General features: G+C 34.1%; 1 protein-coding gene across 2 annotated transcripts in view; it reads right to left on the bottom strand.

Moving 5' to 3' along the window:
- Positions 1 to 18,212, bottom strand: part of LOC105427284 (pikachurin) — a 111,385-nt gene that overhangs the window by 57,526 nt on the left and 35,647 nt on the right. For both annotated transcript variants that reach the window (XM_089078503.1, XM_089078502.1), the window contains one exon: positions 15,556 to 15,820. In XM_089078503.1, coding sequence (XP_088934629.1) covers positions 15,556 to 15,820 — 265 coding nt within the window. The remainder of the gene's footprint in view (positions 1 to 15,555; positions 15,821 to 18,212) is intronic.

Below are 18,212 nucleotides of genomic sequence, written 5' to 3'. Positions count from 1 at the left end.
CTCGGGCGAAAAAAAAAGAATACGGACACGCGGAAAAACGTTACGGCGCAATTACGTCGTCGGGCCATGCACGTTCACCAAGTTATCCGCTAAATTATCCCTCGCAGTAACATCCGAAACGAGCGGCACGAAAGTTCAACGCTCGTTAAGCACGTGCACGGAGGCCCTGCCACGAAGTTACGTCGTTACACGACGGGGGAAACGTCTCCGGGAAGCTGGGAACGCCGGCTGGCTGGCTGGCTGACTGTCTGGCTGGATACACGCGAACGGATGTTACCCCTCCCCCTCCTCCCTTCCCCCTCACCCTCCCCTCGAATACCTTTAATAGGGCGCGACACACGTGTTTTAATGTTCCAAGATTACGCCACGCTTGCCAGGCTGACTAACATGACAAGTGGGCTTAAACATGTTAACGAGAATGTCATTCCATGCTGTTTCACATAAATTTTCAAGACCTTGTCACGCTTGATATATGCGAATAATGAATTCACGAACTTGGTATTATCGGCAATTTTGAATCGTGTTTGTGGAAACTCGAAATATGTAACGTTGCGGGAAAGAAGAGTAAAAGGGGAATTCGCGGTACTGACGTCTCGCGTTATACTTTAGGTACTTTTCTTTTGATTTTTCGGCACGGTTTTTATATGGGTTTCTCTCACAAGAATTTCAATTATAAAACGTGCAGTTTAACGTAGCGTTAAATTATTATTTTCAGAGGACTCTCTCTCTCTCTCTCTCTCTCTCTCTCTCTCTCTCTCTCTCGGTGTAACGTAACAACACGAAGTGTAGCAATCGAAGATTAATAAAGCGCTCTTTTCAACAGTAAGATCGATAAATCAGAGATGATATATCTAATATCTAATATCTAATATCTAATATCTAATATAATTAACATTCACTCGTCGAAGTCGAAGGGGACGGAGTAAATTTTTTTTCTCGCAGTTGTTTGAAGAAAAAGCCCGAAACGCTGATAAGACTTCGAGCGAATGGCTTGCGTGCCCTATCGCAAAGTTTGATATAAATGATAATAAGTCAGCGAGTCAGACATTCCTGGCGAACACGCGAACTAGCGGAGGATTCCCTTCAGTCACGGCATCCGTGGCCCTTCGATCGAAACGCCGCGCCGCGCCGCGACGCGACGCGCCGGTCGCCTTTTCCGCCTTCGTAATTCTATGCACGTAATTCCATCCAGCTTCGGAATGGCGCCTTTGTACGAGCGACGCACTCGAGTTCCCGAGCCCGTACACAGGCCCGCCGCCCGCCGAAAATTTACGGAGCCGTTAAGATCGAGAGCCCTCCCGTGAGCGAGAAACGAAAAAGCTCGGGACCGAAAGACTAAGAAGACTAGGAATCGCGTTCGTTATACGACCAACGGAAAGGCACGCTTCTTCCGGGCGATTCTTTCGGGCTTCCTCCTCGTGTTTCGCATGCCAAATTCGACATCTGTGATTGATAAATTCCAGATTCGTGATATTTGACTTGGTTATGCGCGGAGCGGAAAAGCCACCGCGCTGCCGCTGAGAGAAAGGATTTTACGCAGGGACGTAAAAAGAATGAGATAAATTCTTGTCTCGATAAAAATTTATAAGCGCAACTCATGAAAATCTGAAAAAAATCTTTTCCCTTCTTTTCTTAACAAACATATACAGATTCAGGTCTAAAGTGACGTGACGCGCGCGATAAATAAGTCCGAAATAACAAAAGCATGAAATAATATCAAGAAATCTACGGCAGGAAACATTCTCTGTGCTTTATGTGCCTTTTATGCTGCCACACATATAAAACTGAAAACGTTGCTTTGAAATTCTTTTGTGTGATCTGGTAGAAGTCTATAGAATTTAAAAAAAAAAAAAACGCGATAGAGTAGCCGAACTAGTGATAGGACTGGTAATAAGAAGCTCGTGTGTTAGGGTCGGCTTTTCAACCTGTCCGTGTGTTAAAGAAAAGACAAAGCGAAAGATCAAGTGCTCCACGCGATGAAGAACGCGATGGGGATCTAACAATGGCCGCGCCGAAGCCTTACTCTAGCGAAAACAATACGGCTTGCTGCAACGGTCAGAAGAACATTGAAATCCACTCCTATCGTGTACACAATGTACCTGTGCAGGGCCGCCTTGAGTTTATAAACGTGTGATATGATATATGCGTACAGTTCGAATTGTAAAATATATTCTAATATTTAAAATATATTCCAATTAATTATAATTAATTTGAATAATTAACTTAATTTTAAAATATAACATTGACTAATTAATTTAAAAAATTATTTAACTTTTGAAGTACATTCTAATATTCTTGTTACCCCGATATCTTAAGGATTATTAACATTTTTTCATTAGTGTATAAAAAGAAAAGATATATGTAATGAAAATAAAAGATAAAATAAAAAGATAGAGAAATATGCTGGTAAAAATTACATTTATATTTCATTTATATCGAGAGTAAAAATTGTTTAAAATATAATTTAAATCAGATTAAAGAAAGAATAAAATAAATGAATATATATATATATATATATATATATAAACAAATGAATAATGCTTTCGGTATAAAAATATTGATCGATAAAAGGAAAACGCTTGTTTATGAAAATATGATAATAAAAATTAAAGTTGTAACAAATAATAAAATTATCATAAATAAAATTAATATTTGTAAAAATATAGGCATTTTTTTGGACATTATTTTAAAAGCTAAAGGCTAAACAAGTTGAAAATAATAAATTTATCCATAATGATGTCTCCGTCTGTCTCTGTTTGTCTGTCTGTGAATCTAAATTTAATTATGCTCTTCGCGTGCGGCATCCGTTATACAGCCATAGCCTCGTGAATTCACGCTTTCTTGCACACGCAAAGCCAAGCTTAAATATTGGCTCGCGAATTAATACACGACGATTCCACGTGCACAATAACACACCGGCCCAGATGTACAAATTATTTTATCAAAGACAACCAAATTGATTTATCGCAACCGCGTAAATGTTTGCTCGTGGCGTACGCTGAGCTGCGGCCCTGCGCATGCATGTGCCCTCTTCTCCCTCTTCCTCTCCCCATCCGCATCCGCATGTATAACGTATATATATATATATATATATATATATATATATATATATACGCGCACATAATCATGGTGCATGCATACCGCGGCCACACGTGTATGTACGTGTCGTGGTCGTACTGTATGTGCAGCTCGCACCACTGCGGAAGACGCGGGGGGGGCGGGGGGGAGGGGGGGAGGGGTACTTCGCGCCTCACGTCTATCGCTATCACTTGGAGAGACTCGATACGGAGAATGATATTCGCGGAATGTTTACTCTCTCAGCAAACGACGTTCGTGCCGTCTCTCGATGCCGAACCGGAATGTAAAAATCATGGGCGTCTGCGTCTATCATCCAGGGTTGGCTGAGGCAGGAGCGATCCAGGAAATTCGAGGAAATCATATCGCCGGAGGAATTAAATTCATATCCATTATTTGGGGGTGTATAAATCTTTGCTAACTTCGTCGGAATTTACTGCGGACACTCGGACGGAGTAAATTCGCAGATGTATTACACGTTATAGAAAATATAAATCATTCGACGGAATGAATTGTCGGAACAATATAGAAATGGAATTATAAAAATGTCAAAAGAATAGATTTCATAAAACTGAATATTACAGTTTAATTTATTATTAAAAAAAAATTTTTACTTGTTATAAATATTAATCTCATTTAATACTTATAAGTTTTGATACAGAGGAGTGTTGGTTGTGAGAAAAGCATATATCTTTCTCCACACAAAATTAAACGTGCATGTTAACACATTGTTTGTAAATTTTAATTATTAATCTTATTAATTAAATTATACTTCGTGTTTCATTTGTTTAACAGCAATTAATTTTGCAGATAATAATTATGTTGTGGCGCAATCGATTCATTAATTAACGAACATGGTCGTCTCGTTTTTCCATTAATTAATATACGAGGATATTAGGATTGAGGATAATTAATCCGCTTAGGTTTTTCCCTTTAATCAATATACATTCTGTAATTTTCAATTAGAGCACGTGGAAACAATTGGAAAATATGCCACATTCGTGAAAGTTTACAGATTTAATTAAAATCTGTCTGAAAAAAATAATACTAAGATAAAATTTTATATAATTTAATTAACATCATATATATATATATATATATATATATATACACACACACACACACACACACACACACACACACACACACACACACACATATATTTTTAATGGTAATTACGAGACATTTTAAACTTTCGGATTAGATTTCTTTGAAGAAGAGAACGATATAAGAACATGGAAAGTTGCAAGATTGTACACTTGATTTTTGCTTTATTTTTTCATCATCGGAAATTCGTCATCATTATTACGAGAGAGCTATTTTATGAAGAACTTCTGACTATACAAGCAATAATGCAACATATATCACAGTGAAAAAATATAATCGTCTTTAACAATTCGTCTGCCTCGCGCCTGTATTTCTTTCTCGCTTACTACTTGCGCATGGTTTATTAGAGCATATTTTCCGTGTGCAACTCGGAGATTCGTTAGACTTTTATAATATATCGTAAAGCGGGAGAAATAAAGAGCCATTAGCTTATTATACAACGAATTTAGTAAAACAACATTCCGTAATGAATAATTGTTATTCTGAACTTAATTATAATATAAACATGACACAGGAAAAAGTAATGAAAAAAGTTACTAAAAAATAATAATTGTATTTTTATACATAAATATATATATATATAAAATATATATATATATATATATATAAAATTATTAAGATTAAGATTGCACACACACACACACACACACGCGCGCGCGCGCGCGCGCGCGTGTGTGTGTGTGTGTGTGTGTGTGTGTGTGTGTGTGTGTGTGTGTGCAAATTAATCTTAATAATTTTAATTTGCAATCTTAATTTTAATGATTTCATTAACATACCGTAAACGTTATGAATGCATAATATTGCAGTTCACGAAACGTTTAACAATGCATGATGATACGGATAATACTCGTAAACATATTAACTTTTTTTGAAAATAGTAACCGTGGAAGCCTTAAAAGCATATGTGCAAGATGTAACAATTCATTTAACACACATTCACAATAAAAAGTGAAATAATTTCAACCATTACATTTAAAGTATTGAATTATTTGCGTTTGTAGTGAATGTGATTTATTCGGTTTATTATGTTACGTGATTTATTATTGATAACATAGTTTTTTAAATATCTCATTAATCTACTTTTTTATCGAAAAATTCATTTCAGAAATAATTTTTCCTGTATGAAAGGCACGCCGGTGTCGCACTTTCCTCTCATTTTCGTCGCTTTTAATGTCGTAATTCAGGATGTTTGACTACAGCTTAACAACGCTTAAGAGCATAATTTTATGGAAAAAAATCAGCTTTTGCTATTTTATTGTGAAATAAATTATTGTTGTCCCCTCTGTAAATATAGGAAAAAGAAACTTTTTTTTTTTTTGTGTAAGGAAATAATTTCCAGCAGCAAAATCCAGGACAAAATTTAGTCGTCTACCGCGTGCGAATCTCGCAGTGGGGAATTGTTGCTTCTCTTCTCTCGTCTCACAATTTTTCATCTCACACCTCGAAAGAAAGGAACTTAATGGAGACGCTTTCGAGATGCTAGAAAACAAGCGAGAGACCAGCGAGATCAACGACCTACTTCAAGCCACTAGGTGCTCCTTTCTTCCTAAAATCGCTGCTATTCGGCGGTCGTCTTTAAAGCATTATATTATGGCATTCTCAGTGATACGAATATATGATAGACCAGACGGAAAGACCGTACAAAAATTAAACCAAACGTTATGCAGAAACATTTTAATAAAAACCTTTTATTTTTTGTTAAGTGCATTCATAACGTTTATGGCATACTGACGACAAAATCATTAAAATTCAGATTAACTTAAAATTATTATAAAAAATTAAGATTATCACAATAAGAAAAACATCTAAAAAGGAAATTTTATATTATGTAACAATATTATAATCATAAAAAAATATTATAAAATTTAATTGTGCATTGTACTATCATTGTAATATCTTGTATATCGCAGCGAGTATATTTATTTCATACAAGATATTATTTCTTTCAATTTTCCAAAACATTATCCATTAGTAAAAAATCTTATAATCATAAGAAATATAACATATTTCTTAATATACTTAATATTGGTAATTCTTGAAATTTTGCTGTTCAAAATACAATTATTTTCTGCTCACGTCACGACCCGCTTGCGTTATTTATTTCTTAGCATATTTTAGATTCAGCTTAAAGTATTCGCACTTCGTAATCTCGTGGGTACCACGAAGTATCTTAAGAACGGTAACTCTTGAAAGATGTGCAAGGGAAAGAAAATGGACAGGATAAAAATTGTAAGAACTTGACGGAAAGCGTTGGAATGTTACGATAATTCATGATATCTTCTAGTTTCACGTGAAAAGATACGGCCATCCATTTATTCCTCGCGTAAAGAAACGAAAAATCTGTTGTTTTCATGAAAATATATATATATTTCAACTTGGATGTTTTTTTAATATTTAAGATACGTTTCGCGGTGTGAAATCACGTTATACTTTTACGTTTGTTTTGTGTATTTGTATGTGTGTTAATTTATATACTCCATATATTATGTTATAACTTATCACAGAATATTTTTTTTGAAAGTATATACTGGAACAAGGTATGACAAATTCAAATTGTGACGAAAAGCAGATTGGGAAAAATTAGAAAAAGCTGTTTTTTTCTGCGGTAGCATGCCGCAATTTAATTCGAGATCTTTGAAGATCCGAAGATCCGCTTGAATTTTACAACTCGCGGTAAGAAACGCATATACCGCGCCACCTCGTTAACGAGATGGATTATCGAACGCGAAATTCTGATCCGGCACGTTTCATAATTCATCCACGCGGAATGATCGGGACGCCGCGCGAGATTTCCATCGATTCGAAACAGGCGACAGGCGCGGCTCGCGCGCTCGAAATATATCAAATTATCAATGAAGCCTTTCAGCCGAGAAAATCGTGCCGCGCGAGCGACGATAATGGGCGCTTTATGAACCGATAATGCCGAGTAACCGAGTAATATCTTGCAACTGTGCGCGCGTCTTGGAGTAGGTAGATGCATTTTGGTAATGTGGCACGATAGCGACGTGCGATCGCAACTCTATATTCGCGTTACGCACCTATGCTTGAACGCGACGAATTCCTTGGTTGTGCGCTAATGTTATCGCGCCGTCATGTTTAAATGAGCTGCTCTAAGTGCAATGAAATTCAGCAAACATGTAAGTTTCAATTAACCACAAATCATAAATATTAAACAAATGTATTTTAACTTTATGTATTATTACACACACGCGCGTGCGCGCGCGTGCGCGTGAATAGGCGAATTTTTTAAATTTATCGATACTAAATTGCATTATGCGCAAATGCAACTTTGCTCCATAAAAGCAACATTTGCGCATTATGCGAATTAATAAATGAATTAATAATAATTATTTTTAATTAAAAAACTCTCGTCTAATATATCTTAATCAAAATGGCTTTATTTGAAAAACAGTCAATCATTATGTTATTTAAGTGCGAATTAAATTAATTCTGACATGCTTTTATCATTTATATAAGATCAAAATTAATGATAAGCATATCAAAAGTACGACATTCGATTGTCGAAGAGTGACAACGTCCATTTTATAAATCGAGAAGTCAATCAATTAAGTTGATTTCATTTGACCTATTTTATCCTTTATTTAGTCTTTGTTATTTATTCTGTTACATTTCCCTCCCTTTATTATTTTAAATCATTTTAAATCAATAATACGTCATTTTATCGGAATTGATTGCGTTCTAGTTCGCAATTTTGACTAACCGGAAATTATTCATGAATTCGATTAACGAACATGTAGTCAGATACCTGAGTATATAGAATAGCCGGTCGATAGCTGAAAGCATGGTATATATAATTAGATTTACTATTCTAAAGTGTATTTCTCCAAAGCGATGAAAAGTATTCAAAATTCTGGTTTAATTCAATCAAATTTAATTTGTAAAATGTGAGAAAGAAAAAAAAAGAGAGAATTACAGAAAGAGAGAATTATACTCTTAAGAAAAGATTAAGATGTGAATTTAAGAGATTAAACACGTGGATTTAATTAATTAATTTGTTTCTGAAAAAAAGTATAATAACTGTGGAAAAAATTTACACATTCAAATCTGCTTATTTATCATATCTTTTTATACTCGTTAAAGCGAAATACATATTATTAAATTGATATTATTCTATTTATTATTATATTAAGTTAAGTTACTATATTATTATTTATATTATTATATTTATTATTAAATATATTCAATCCCAAAGTCAAATTCATCGCATATGGACTTAATCACTTCAACTTTACTTAAAATTGTTGAAATTTCAATCTAATCGCGAATTATTGGTCTATTCGATTTCTCGGTCAGATTGCAACAGGCTACTCAATCAAACGCTTCAGAATGGAGGTTCCGTTCCTCTTAGGAAAGAGGAAAAGAGAATTTAACGCCTCGAAACACATTACGTTGTATTAAAAATGCAACAGGCTGCTCGTCTAACATTCACTTTCGACGAGACAGCGCCAGATTCAACTTTTTATAGATTTTTTACCTGAAAGCGTTGCAAATGTTTTATGTAGCTTACTGACAGACCAAATTGTGAATAAATGAAGTTTCAAACAGTTTGGTGCATCTCTGCATCATAAAAAAAAGAACAAATTCGTAACCATTTTTATTCTGTAAACGATAATATGTCAGCTGCATTTTGTTGAAAAATTGCTGTAGCAATTTATGTAGCAAATTGTTAAGTCTGTTCCTTTTATTGGTCCATGCGTGGTTTTGAAAATTCACGATACGTGACAATTTTATAATTTTACGATCTAATAAATTAATGAAAAAAAAAAAAAAAAAAAAAAAAAGTTATAAAAGCGCTTATACTGAGATAAATTTTCGATTAGGTTACTATCTTCTATCTTTGCCAGAGGAAGATTGGCTACTCGGTTACAACTCAACTCGTTCCGTTCCCGACAGACTGACACTACAATTATCCTACCCGACGTTCGACATTCGTGTTTTCCCTCCGGCTTAATGGAATGGAGATCGCGCAATTAGGAAGGCGCGATTTATCCGCAAACAGCAAGAATTTAACGACATTTAGAGCCGGAGTTCTGTGTCCGGCGTTACAATGGCCACTGGAGATGCGCGCGGTTAATCTGCTTAATCTAGCGTGCGGGGCGCCATTTTGGCGATACGCCAATCTCGTCGGATTTCGCGCGGCCGCTCGGCCGTTCTCCAGTGGCCGGAGATCATCGTAACTGTAGTATAATGGCACCGCGTCGTGCGGAATGTTCGGCAATCGTCCGACGATTGCTTCTGAAAGAGGCGATGATTGCCAATTCTTTCGGTTGGTACTTTAGTCGATAGTCCTGTACCTATATTCTTCAGAGCACGCCAGTCGGAAGATAATACAAGGTACTAAGTTTCATCTTCCATTGATAATCTTCTTGATTTATTATATCTTCTTATTATACATATTATATCTATAATTATTAGTATGGATTCTTTTCTCCTCTGCCGTTACTAGTTACTAATTCTGAATAGTAACTCGTTGTCGCTATCGTTACTTGAAAAGGATTGATTAGTTACTTTTACCGTTACTTTTTTATTAAAACAAGATTAGATTAAATAAAAAATTAATTTTTCTCGTACTTTTTGATAAAAAATTGATGTAAAATAATAAAACTTTTATTTTAAGTTCGTAAGACTAAAAAATTTAACAAGATTTTAAAATACTCAAAATGCAAGTATAGAAGAGTTTTTATTAAATTCATAAATATAGCAAATTTATACTTTTTTATTTTCAATTCTCTGTTTACAAATTTTTTAAATGAGATTTAATTTTTTTAATGAGATTTATAAAATCTGATTTGTGATTGGTTTATGATAAATTATTCTGAAAACTATTTTTAAATGTAACAACAGACGAGTTTTAAATGTAACAACAGATTATGAATATCGATTTAAAACTGAACATTGAAATATAAAAATTATGTCATAAATAGATTTAAAATGTTAAAAATAACGATGAAAGTAACTGTTAAATTCGTTACCATTACAGTTACTAAAAAAAAATAACGCCGTTACTACGCCGTTGCCAAAAAAAAAACTGTAACGGTAACGGCGTTACAAATATTTCCCAACCTTGGATTTTTTCATTTTTGCACGAAAAGAACTGATATTGTCAGAAGGAAATCACTGGCACAGCAAAAGTAAGATTCGTTCTCTTCTTGTATCCAACGTGAGACAATTAATGTAACTGCAATAGTTTACTCTCCGTCATCACCCAAAATATTATTTTAAAAAAGTGGATAATACGAGGCTATTGTCCGAGACGCGGATTCCGGTTTTGGTTGAAATGATACGGAAGTTCCCTTGATTTATGTCCGGTTGTAACGAGGAAGAGAGAAGGGCGGCAGCTGCGAAAAAATAATTCTTCCGCTCATCGCGCCGCGTGCGCAGCTTCAACCGTGACATAAATCACAGCAAAGCCGCCGTCTCTCACACCTCGCGATGGCGGACGGATGATGCGGAATTACTGAGCTGCACTTTGTAATATTAAAAGTCCGGATAATGTATCACTATTAAAATGTAGCAGCCTGAAGTTACGTCTCGACAGCAGCTGCTACTAAATTTTTGTTTCCATGCTAAAGCCGTCGGAGATACTATTTTCGCGTTTAAATAGTAGAAGAAATTCCACTTTATTCTTCTGCATTCTACGTCTCTCGCTTTCACATTAATTTTTGAATAAAAATTCGCGCGAAATTTATCATTATTAAGCATTCGTTCTGCCCGACCATTGTTTTGTCGATCTTAATTCTGCGATGTGTGATTTATTCTACGCGCGAACATTCCCGTAACGTAATTAATTATGATACATATTTACAAATGTGATTATTATTACTTAGTTCGACATTCAATTTATTCTGATTTTCTTTTGATAAAAATTAGAAGAAAGATAAAGACATTAATTAATTTAAGAAAAGCAGAAAGATTTGATATAAAAACTTGGTAAACTTAATGTATTAAAATATAGAAATGCATTGAATACCAAATCTTTTTGAGGGTTTTTTTTTAATACTTTTTATATATTAATAATAATTTTTATATATTAGTAATAAAAATTATTTAAAAAGTTAAAAAATATTAACACATAAAATTGCGGCTTAACTTTCAAATACAGAGATTTTGTTTTGTGAAAATTGCGAATGATCCAATTGAATATATTTAATTGAGCCAAATGGCATTGTATTTGGGAAGTTTTCCATTATAAAATATTGAATTAGGATAAAAGAAAATCTGTAAAAATTAACAATATATCGGCGAAAAATAAAAAAAATAAAAAAATAAAAAATAAAATAAAAAATAAAAAAATAAAGTGCTTTTTATTACAATAAAATATAAATAAATAACATAATTGACTGTAGTAGTTTTAAGTAGAAAAAAATGTAATGCTCTTTAATAAAAAATAATTTTGATATCTTTATTTGTTCTCGAATTATTTCTGTAAAATCGTTGAAGAACACGAAAAAAGTCGCGTTTAAAAAATTTTGATATACTTTTTCAAGTTGAAATAAATTAAATTATATTAATTAAAAATATAATATAGATAGCTTACAAAAGAAATTCTGTATTCAATTCATTTTTATGCCTGTATTAAGACGTTTAAACTGAGTTTTACTGAATTTTTGCGCAATCAAATCTTTCTATCTCATTTAATGCGTCATATTTGTTTTTAAATAGAAAAAGTCTCTCATAAAAGTATCATGAAAGTAAATATTATTTTACAAATATATTTTCTCTCATGAAATATGTTCTATTTTTATTTACTTACAAACACAAACATGCCATAAGTAAAACATTTAATATAACAATTTTTTATTTAATATAACAATATTAAGTTTAATAATCTATTTTACTTAATTTCTTTAACAAAAACATTTTACAGATTCGTAAAATAGACATATTCTAGAATTAACTTGTATCTATTGTGCTGATTACATATCGCATATTTGCACCGTACCGTCATACCGTTCCTCTTTTTGCTCTAGAGTCAGATCAATATTTTTAATGCTTAAATATTCGTGGCTGAGACTCCTTGTCAAGAATGGGAGTATTCGCATTTGGAATAATAAATATTTATATGTATAAACGGAGCCGAGAGCGCGGGTGTGTGCAGTGGGCGTCGTTGGTAAAATAAATTAAGCTCGTTAGATCTTGCTCAGGGAATCAACGAGGACGACTCGGTTTGCAGGTCGCGTTTGCTTTAAACCCTCGCAAGCGGAATTAACTGGCAGGCAACGCCCACCTCGTGGTTTTACCCCAAGCCGCTCAGCGAGGCTTAATTTGGCCACGCCGAATAACAAGGTGGCGAATAATCCTGTACTAGGTCAATATAAAACAAGCCTCTCGTAACGCGATGCATTTAGAGTACAATTCGTAGAGTACCATTCGCAATCAGAATGCCTGTCGTGTAAACTGTGGACATTTGATTTGTGCGCGTCGTCGTGAAAAGCTAACTGTCACTGTTACTGTCTGCAGATTATTAATATTAATAACAGAAAGCAAAAAATAATAATACATTACCATTGTATCGTCGTCGCATACGCGTAAGAATAGAATGTATATCAAATCTACAAGAACAATCTTCCTTCAATTATTTTCTTTATTAAATTAAATTTCTTATTTAAAATATAATTTTATCGATTTAAACAAAGTGCTGTTCAAAATGATCGACAAATCAAGTAGAGTTTACATTATTTCAACACTTTCAAAAAATGTGCAAATATAATATTATTAATTATTAGCATTTAATTTTCTTTTAATTATTATTAATGAACAATATGTGTTATTAATTTTTTGGTCATTTATTGTAATTTTTAATATATTATTTTGTCGACATTGTACCGGTTGAATGTCTAACTCTGCTTACAGCGTAGTATTACATAGAAGCGTTATTGACTCGTGTAAATAAAGGCGGAACAAATGCGCTTGGTAATGGTAGAAGCAAAAGCATGAACCGAACACATAAAGCGAAGGGATATCCGACATTTCGTATGAATAATCTTTTGCTTTTACTACAAAGTATTCGCTTTCTGTTGTGTGCTTGTAAGCACCATCATTCGTGAGACTGGCATCAATAACGCAGCCACAAAACGTGTACAAGATTACAACGTACAAGTTATACTTTTTTTACTCGTATATTTTCATTGCATTTTCTGTAATTTTCTTCTGTAATCAGTTATATAGTAAATTAACTTAAAGTAAACATAAGCAAATACTTTGATAATAATATTTGCATACGCATACTGTTCGATACATTCACTTTAATAAATAAGAGCAAACATGTTTATATTTATTAGCTTTACGACTCCCTTTTTTTAATTATGCATTGTGTAATAATTACGTTTTGTACATTCATAATAATTTAAAATGCTTTATCGTAAAAAATTCAAATATATTTCACGTCACGCTTTCTTTTAATTATTACATTCTTGGATAAAAAATTCAATTTAAACAAGAAATAATGCGGTTGTTGTTGATTAAAAATCGACCTAAAGCTAAAGTAAAAAGTATGGTTTCAGTTTAATTGTTTTAAATTGTTTTAAAGCGATTGCATCGCGCGGGTTATCGTGAGAAACTAGATGAACGTTTGCTATATCATAATTTTTGCATCCATCCGCGCCACATACGGAAACAGCACGAACAGAACAAAACACTCAAATATCGAGGCGTAAAACATACTTCATACCACGAACCATCGATCTCCTCTCGCAATTTTTCTGCCGCTTAATCCCATGCAATCCCATGATGCAATATAAACCACTCTGCAAGATTAAACCCGAATATCGAGTAGCTTAATCCATACATTTCGAACGTTCAGTGGAAACGAAGACCGATACATGATGATTAATAAAAACGAAGAAAATATGTTATATTCATTACTCGGTTACGGAGGTAATCTTTATTGTTATGCTGGTTAAAGGACGCGAAATTTCTAAAGCTGATATTCAGATGTCTGGATATCGTGACGTTACGTATTGTCTCGCTTAAATTTTTCTTGTCTATAAAGTGTCGATATATTGATGAATCCGGCTATTGGTTTTCGTATTGATAATACCGAAGTAGATATTGATTCTTCTTTTCAAATAAGTATCTGTACTTGATTCGGCAGTCGGAAATATCGAAAGCCGCTGTTATTGATTGGACGACTGTCACTATTTAAAGTCTTGAAGATTTGTAACGTGTCAGTCATATCGAATTACAAAAGGGAAGGGAATAACGCGATCCTGTGACTTACGTTCGTACGTAAAATGAAACGAATTTATGGGCCAGAAATTTTGTTATCGCTCCGGCAATGTTATCTCTTCTGCGCTATGAATCATTTTGCCAGCTGTATTTAATTATTCCGCGCTTCCGCATATGATACGTCAAAACTGATAGTAGTAAAATTTGTATCGGAATCTTCACGATAACGAATTGGTTTTGTTAACGCAAAAATTATTTACAAAAATTTTAGATTGGAAAATAAACGTTCACTTATAAATATAATGTTCACTCCTCCTCGTCGTCTCAGTTTCAAGATGGCCGATGGATAGACGACTACCATCAACGTGTGTATGCCATCGGCAATTTACATTTCTGTGACGTGACAGCGGGTCTCCAAAGATCCTCGGGAGCATTTAACGTTATTCGCCGGACAGTCGTGCGCGCGTGCGCGCGCGCGCGCACCGCGGCGAGCATCTCAAAGGGTTAAAAGTTTGAGATTACCGAGAGCGTCTCCCGCGTGCACCGAGTTTCCTGGGAGTTTCCGTAAAGCAAACCAGGTGCAAACAGATCTGATCGCGTCGAATGCACGGAACTCCCGGGACCTCGAGGCGAAAACAGTACTCTTTCGACTTTAGATGCCGTAAGTTTTGCGCGGAGCGGAACAAAGCGGGACGACCGATGATGAGCAAGTTTTCAATTCTTCGACTCTCGCTCCAGGTTGCAGTGAGGAGGTCCGCCTGCTCGCCGCTCGAGTTTACCTTCGCGAAGAGAATCACTCGACATTTCGCGTCGATCTCGCTTGTTTATCGAGCTCAACTTCGCGTTTTCCGAATGCGTTTCTTTCCGTCTTACCGAGTCCAAAGAAATGACCGAGAGATTTCGCGTCATAACATTATTATCTGATAATATTATTTTTTTTTTTTTTTTTTTTTTCTGTAAAAGTATCGCTTTCTGGAGAAATGAGTTTCGAAGCAAAATTACGATGAAATCGGTATCGACGACGACGGCGTCTTTCTTTTCTTTTCTGTAAAGGTTTTTATCGTAAAGGTGGGTTTCCTGTTTAAAGCTGAGGGAAAATCTTTCATTTTTATACATTATTATTCGTAGAAATAGAAATAGAGGTGAAAATTGCGAAATAAGGTAAAGAAATGTGCGTTCACTTACCGAGCTGACAACGATCTCCACCTCTTCCGAGTGGACACTGGCATCTTTGTCTGAACGTTCCTTGTTTTCGTCTGAAGTTCACGGTATTGCCCTCGAGATCCATGGTTCCGTCGTCGTCGTCGTCTTCGATCACCACATCGACTTCGTCTCCGCGAGATTGCTCGATATAACAATTTCCAGCCGGTCCACAGTCCAAGGAACACGCTGGTTCAGTGCTCACGATGCTTTCCATTGTGGATGGAAGTTTTTGCTCCAGATTTGGGCCCTGAATTGATCCACGGAAATAAGAAAATGTCATCACCGATTCCATATTGGATTTCTCCGTATTGATTTGCACGTATAAAAGTTGGGATTTAACGTTGAGAAGGAGTAATAAGCCAAATAAAGGAAAGCGATTTTCTCTATGTCTATTTATGTTGCGCGCGTTATTTTAAGATTAGTCAGTAAAGTAAGTTTGCGATATAATCATAAGTAATTCTAATTATCTCTAATCTTTTCCTTTAACTTAAATTAATTCCTTTAATACTTTTACTAAATTATTGTTAATTTACGCTTCTTAATTATATTATTCAAAGATATTCGTAATTCCACATTTAGCAGAGTGTCAAGTACCACATTTATCATAATTAACCTATCTATATCAACAAGCGTAATATTCCCGCAGGGATGACTGATCCACACAGTCATTTGGGTTTAACAAACCCACGAACCCGAGCTTAATATAGTATGGACACTCGTGTACGTCTATGCATCATACATCATACAACATACACACACAAGAAATACAACACTTGTGTACTTGCACGTTCACACAAGTAACACAATGCAGAATCACTAAAAAAAAGTAGAAGCAAAAAATATCTAAAAAATAATCAAAGTATAAATAAATATGTATAAAGTGTAAATAAATATTGAAAAGTGTTATTAACTTATAAAACTAGGAAAGTTTAGAAAGGATCATCGTAATTTGTAGAACGTAAATATAATATTAATTTACATCTTAAAGAAGGATAGATTAATAGATAAAAGATAGCTAAAGATGAGTAAATAATTAAATTATTGGATAAGATTAAGTATGAGATATAAGATAAGAAAAAGTACATTACAGAAAGTGTGGATTTTTTGCCCAGTTTTTTTATCCAGGGCAATAACAATGTGAGGAAAGTATGAGTTTAGCAAAACGAAATATTACTTATGGGCGACCCATTTTCTGACATCCGCCTCATCATTTATTGATCCCTCTGCTCGCTGTTGTCAATTCGGGGGCCAAGAAATTTTTTGAAATAATAGCGCAGTCTGCTGCATGTTAAGAAAGCTGCAGCGGATGTGAAGTACCTGTTGCACGACTCATGTTTTTTATCTGAGAAGACTTTTGAATAAAGATTGGCCTAGAAGCTGCGAACTTCATGCTTAATGCCGAGTGTAACAAAATATTACACTTATTTATCTTTTTGGAAAGGAAAATTAGAGAAAGAAAATTTGTATTATATCGGTTTTATCAAACAATGTGTTAATTCAATATCGTCAAAATTTACATGTCAATTCAATTTTATTAAAATTTAATGATGTCCCCTATAATCAATCAAAATGTTAATATTCATTTGCAATAATTTCGGATAATATCTCTATTAATTGATATGCATTTTACATTTTAGTGAAATTATAATATTAGCTTAAATTAATGTTCTCTTTATCTTTAATTTAATTTTTTGTTATCACATGAAAAGAAGATATTTTTAATATATTTAAAGAGAGAAATATTTTATTGCGTAACATCTGAAGGAATTTTGCGGAGACTTTACAGATATACAAAGTTTTATGATAGTTTTCTTGAGGATCAACAATCGGTCAGATCAAACCCTTAATCTAGTCAAACAAAACTTTACGTCCTTTGGGTATATCGCGAATATTAATTCCAACTCCAAAGGAAGATTCCTCGGTTGGAGAACATTTCGGTTTGTGCTCGATTTCACGTAATCGCTATTTCTATACCTCGCACATAGATATGTATACCCATTTACGTCCCTTTACGGAATGTTCTATTCTGGAGCGCTTAACCCAAAGACGATGTTCGATCGATTCTCTCCATTTAATTTGGTGCGAATGACGTCGGCACGTGGACACATTGATCAATTAAATCTTTGCAGTTAGCGCAAACTCTTGCGATATTGACTACCTCTAGTATCGAACGTTTGCTCTGGATCAATCGAACTAGGTTTAAACTCATATTCACTTGTTCAGTTTAGTTAGCGTAGTCAAACCTTAAAGCACATATACTCATATCTACCTCCAGCGATTCCTTAGACTTTACTTTTTATTTTGTTCTAAGAGAGATTGATGACGTAATAAGTAATCTTTAATTCGTGGCAATTATAAAGAATACTATATTATATAAAAAAATATAATAGAATTATGAAAATTTAAATCTTGTCGTTATATACACATTTATATACATTTATATACCGCATTTACACACACACACACACACACACACACACACACACACACACACACACACACACACACACATATTACGGTTGCAATATACATATTAATGTATGTATGTATGTATGTATGTATGTATGTATGTTATCATCTTTTTATATATATATATATATATATATTATATATATTATTGTATTATACAAAGAATAGTA

Source organism: Pogonomyrmex barbatus, unplaced genomic scaffold (genome assembly GCF_055798465.1).
Source record: "Pogonomyrmex barbatus isolate J1 unplaced genomic scaffold, ASM5579846v1 scaffold23, whole genome shotgun sequence".
NCBI lineage: Eukaryota > Metazoa > Arthropoda > Insecta > Hymenoptera > Formicidae > Pogonomyrmex > Pogonomyrmex barbatus.
The sequence above is the reverse complement of the archived record's forward strand: the minus strand, read 5'-3'. Positions and strand labels throughout refer to the sequence as shown.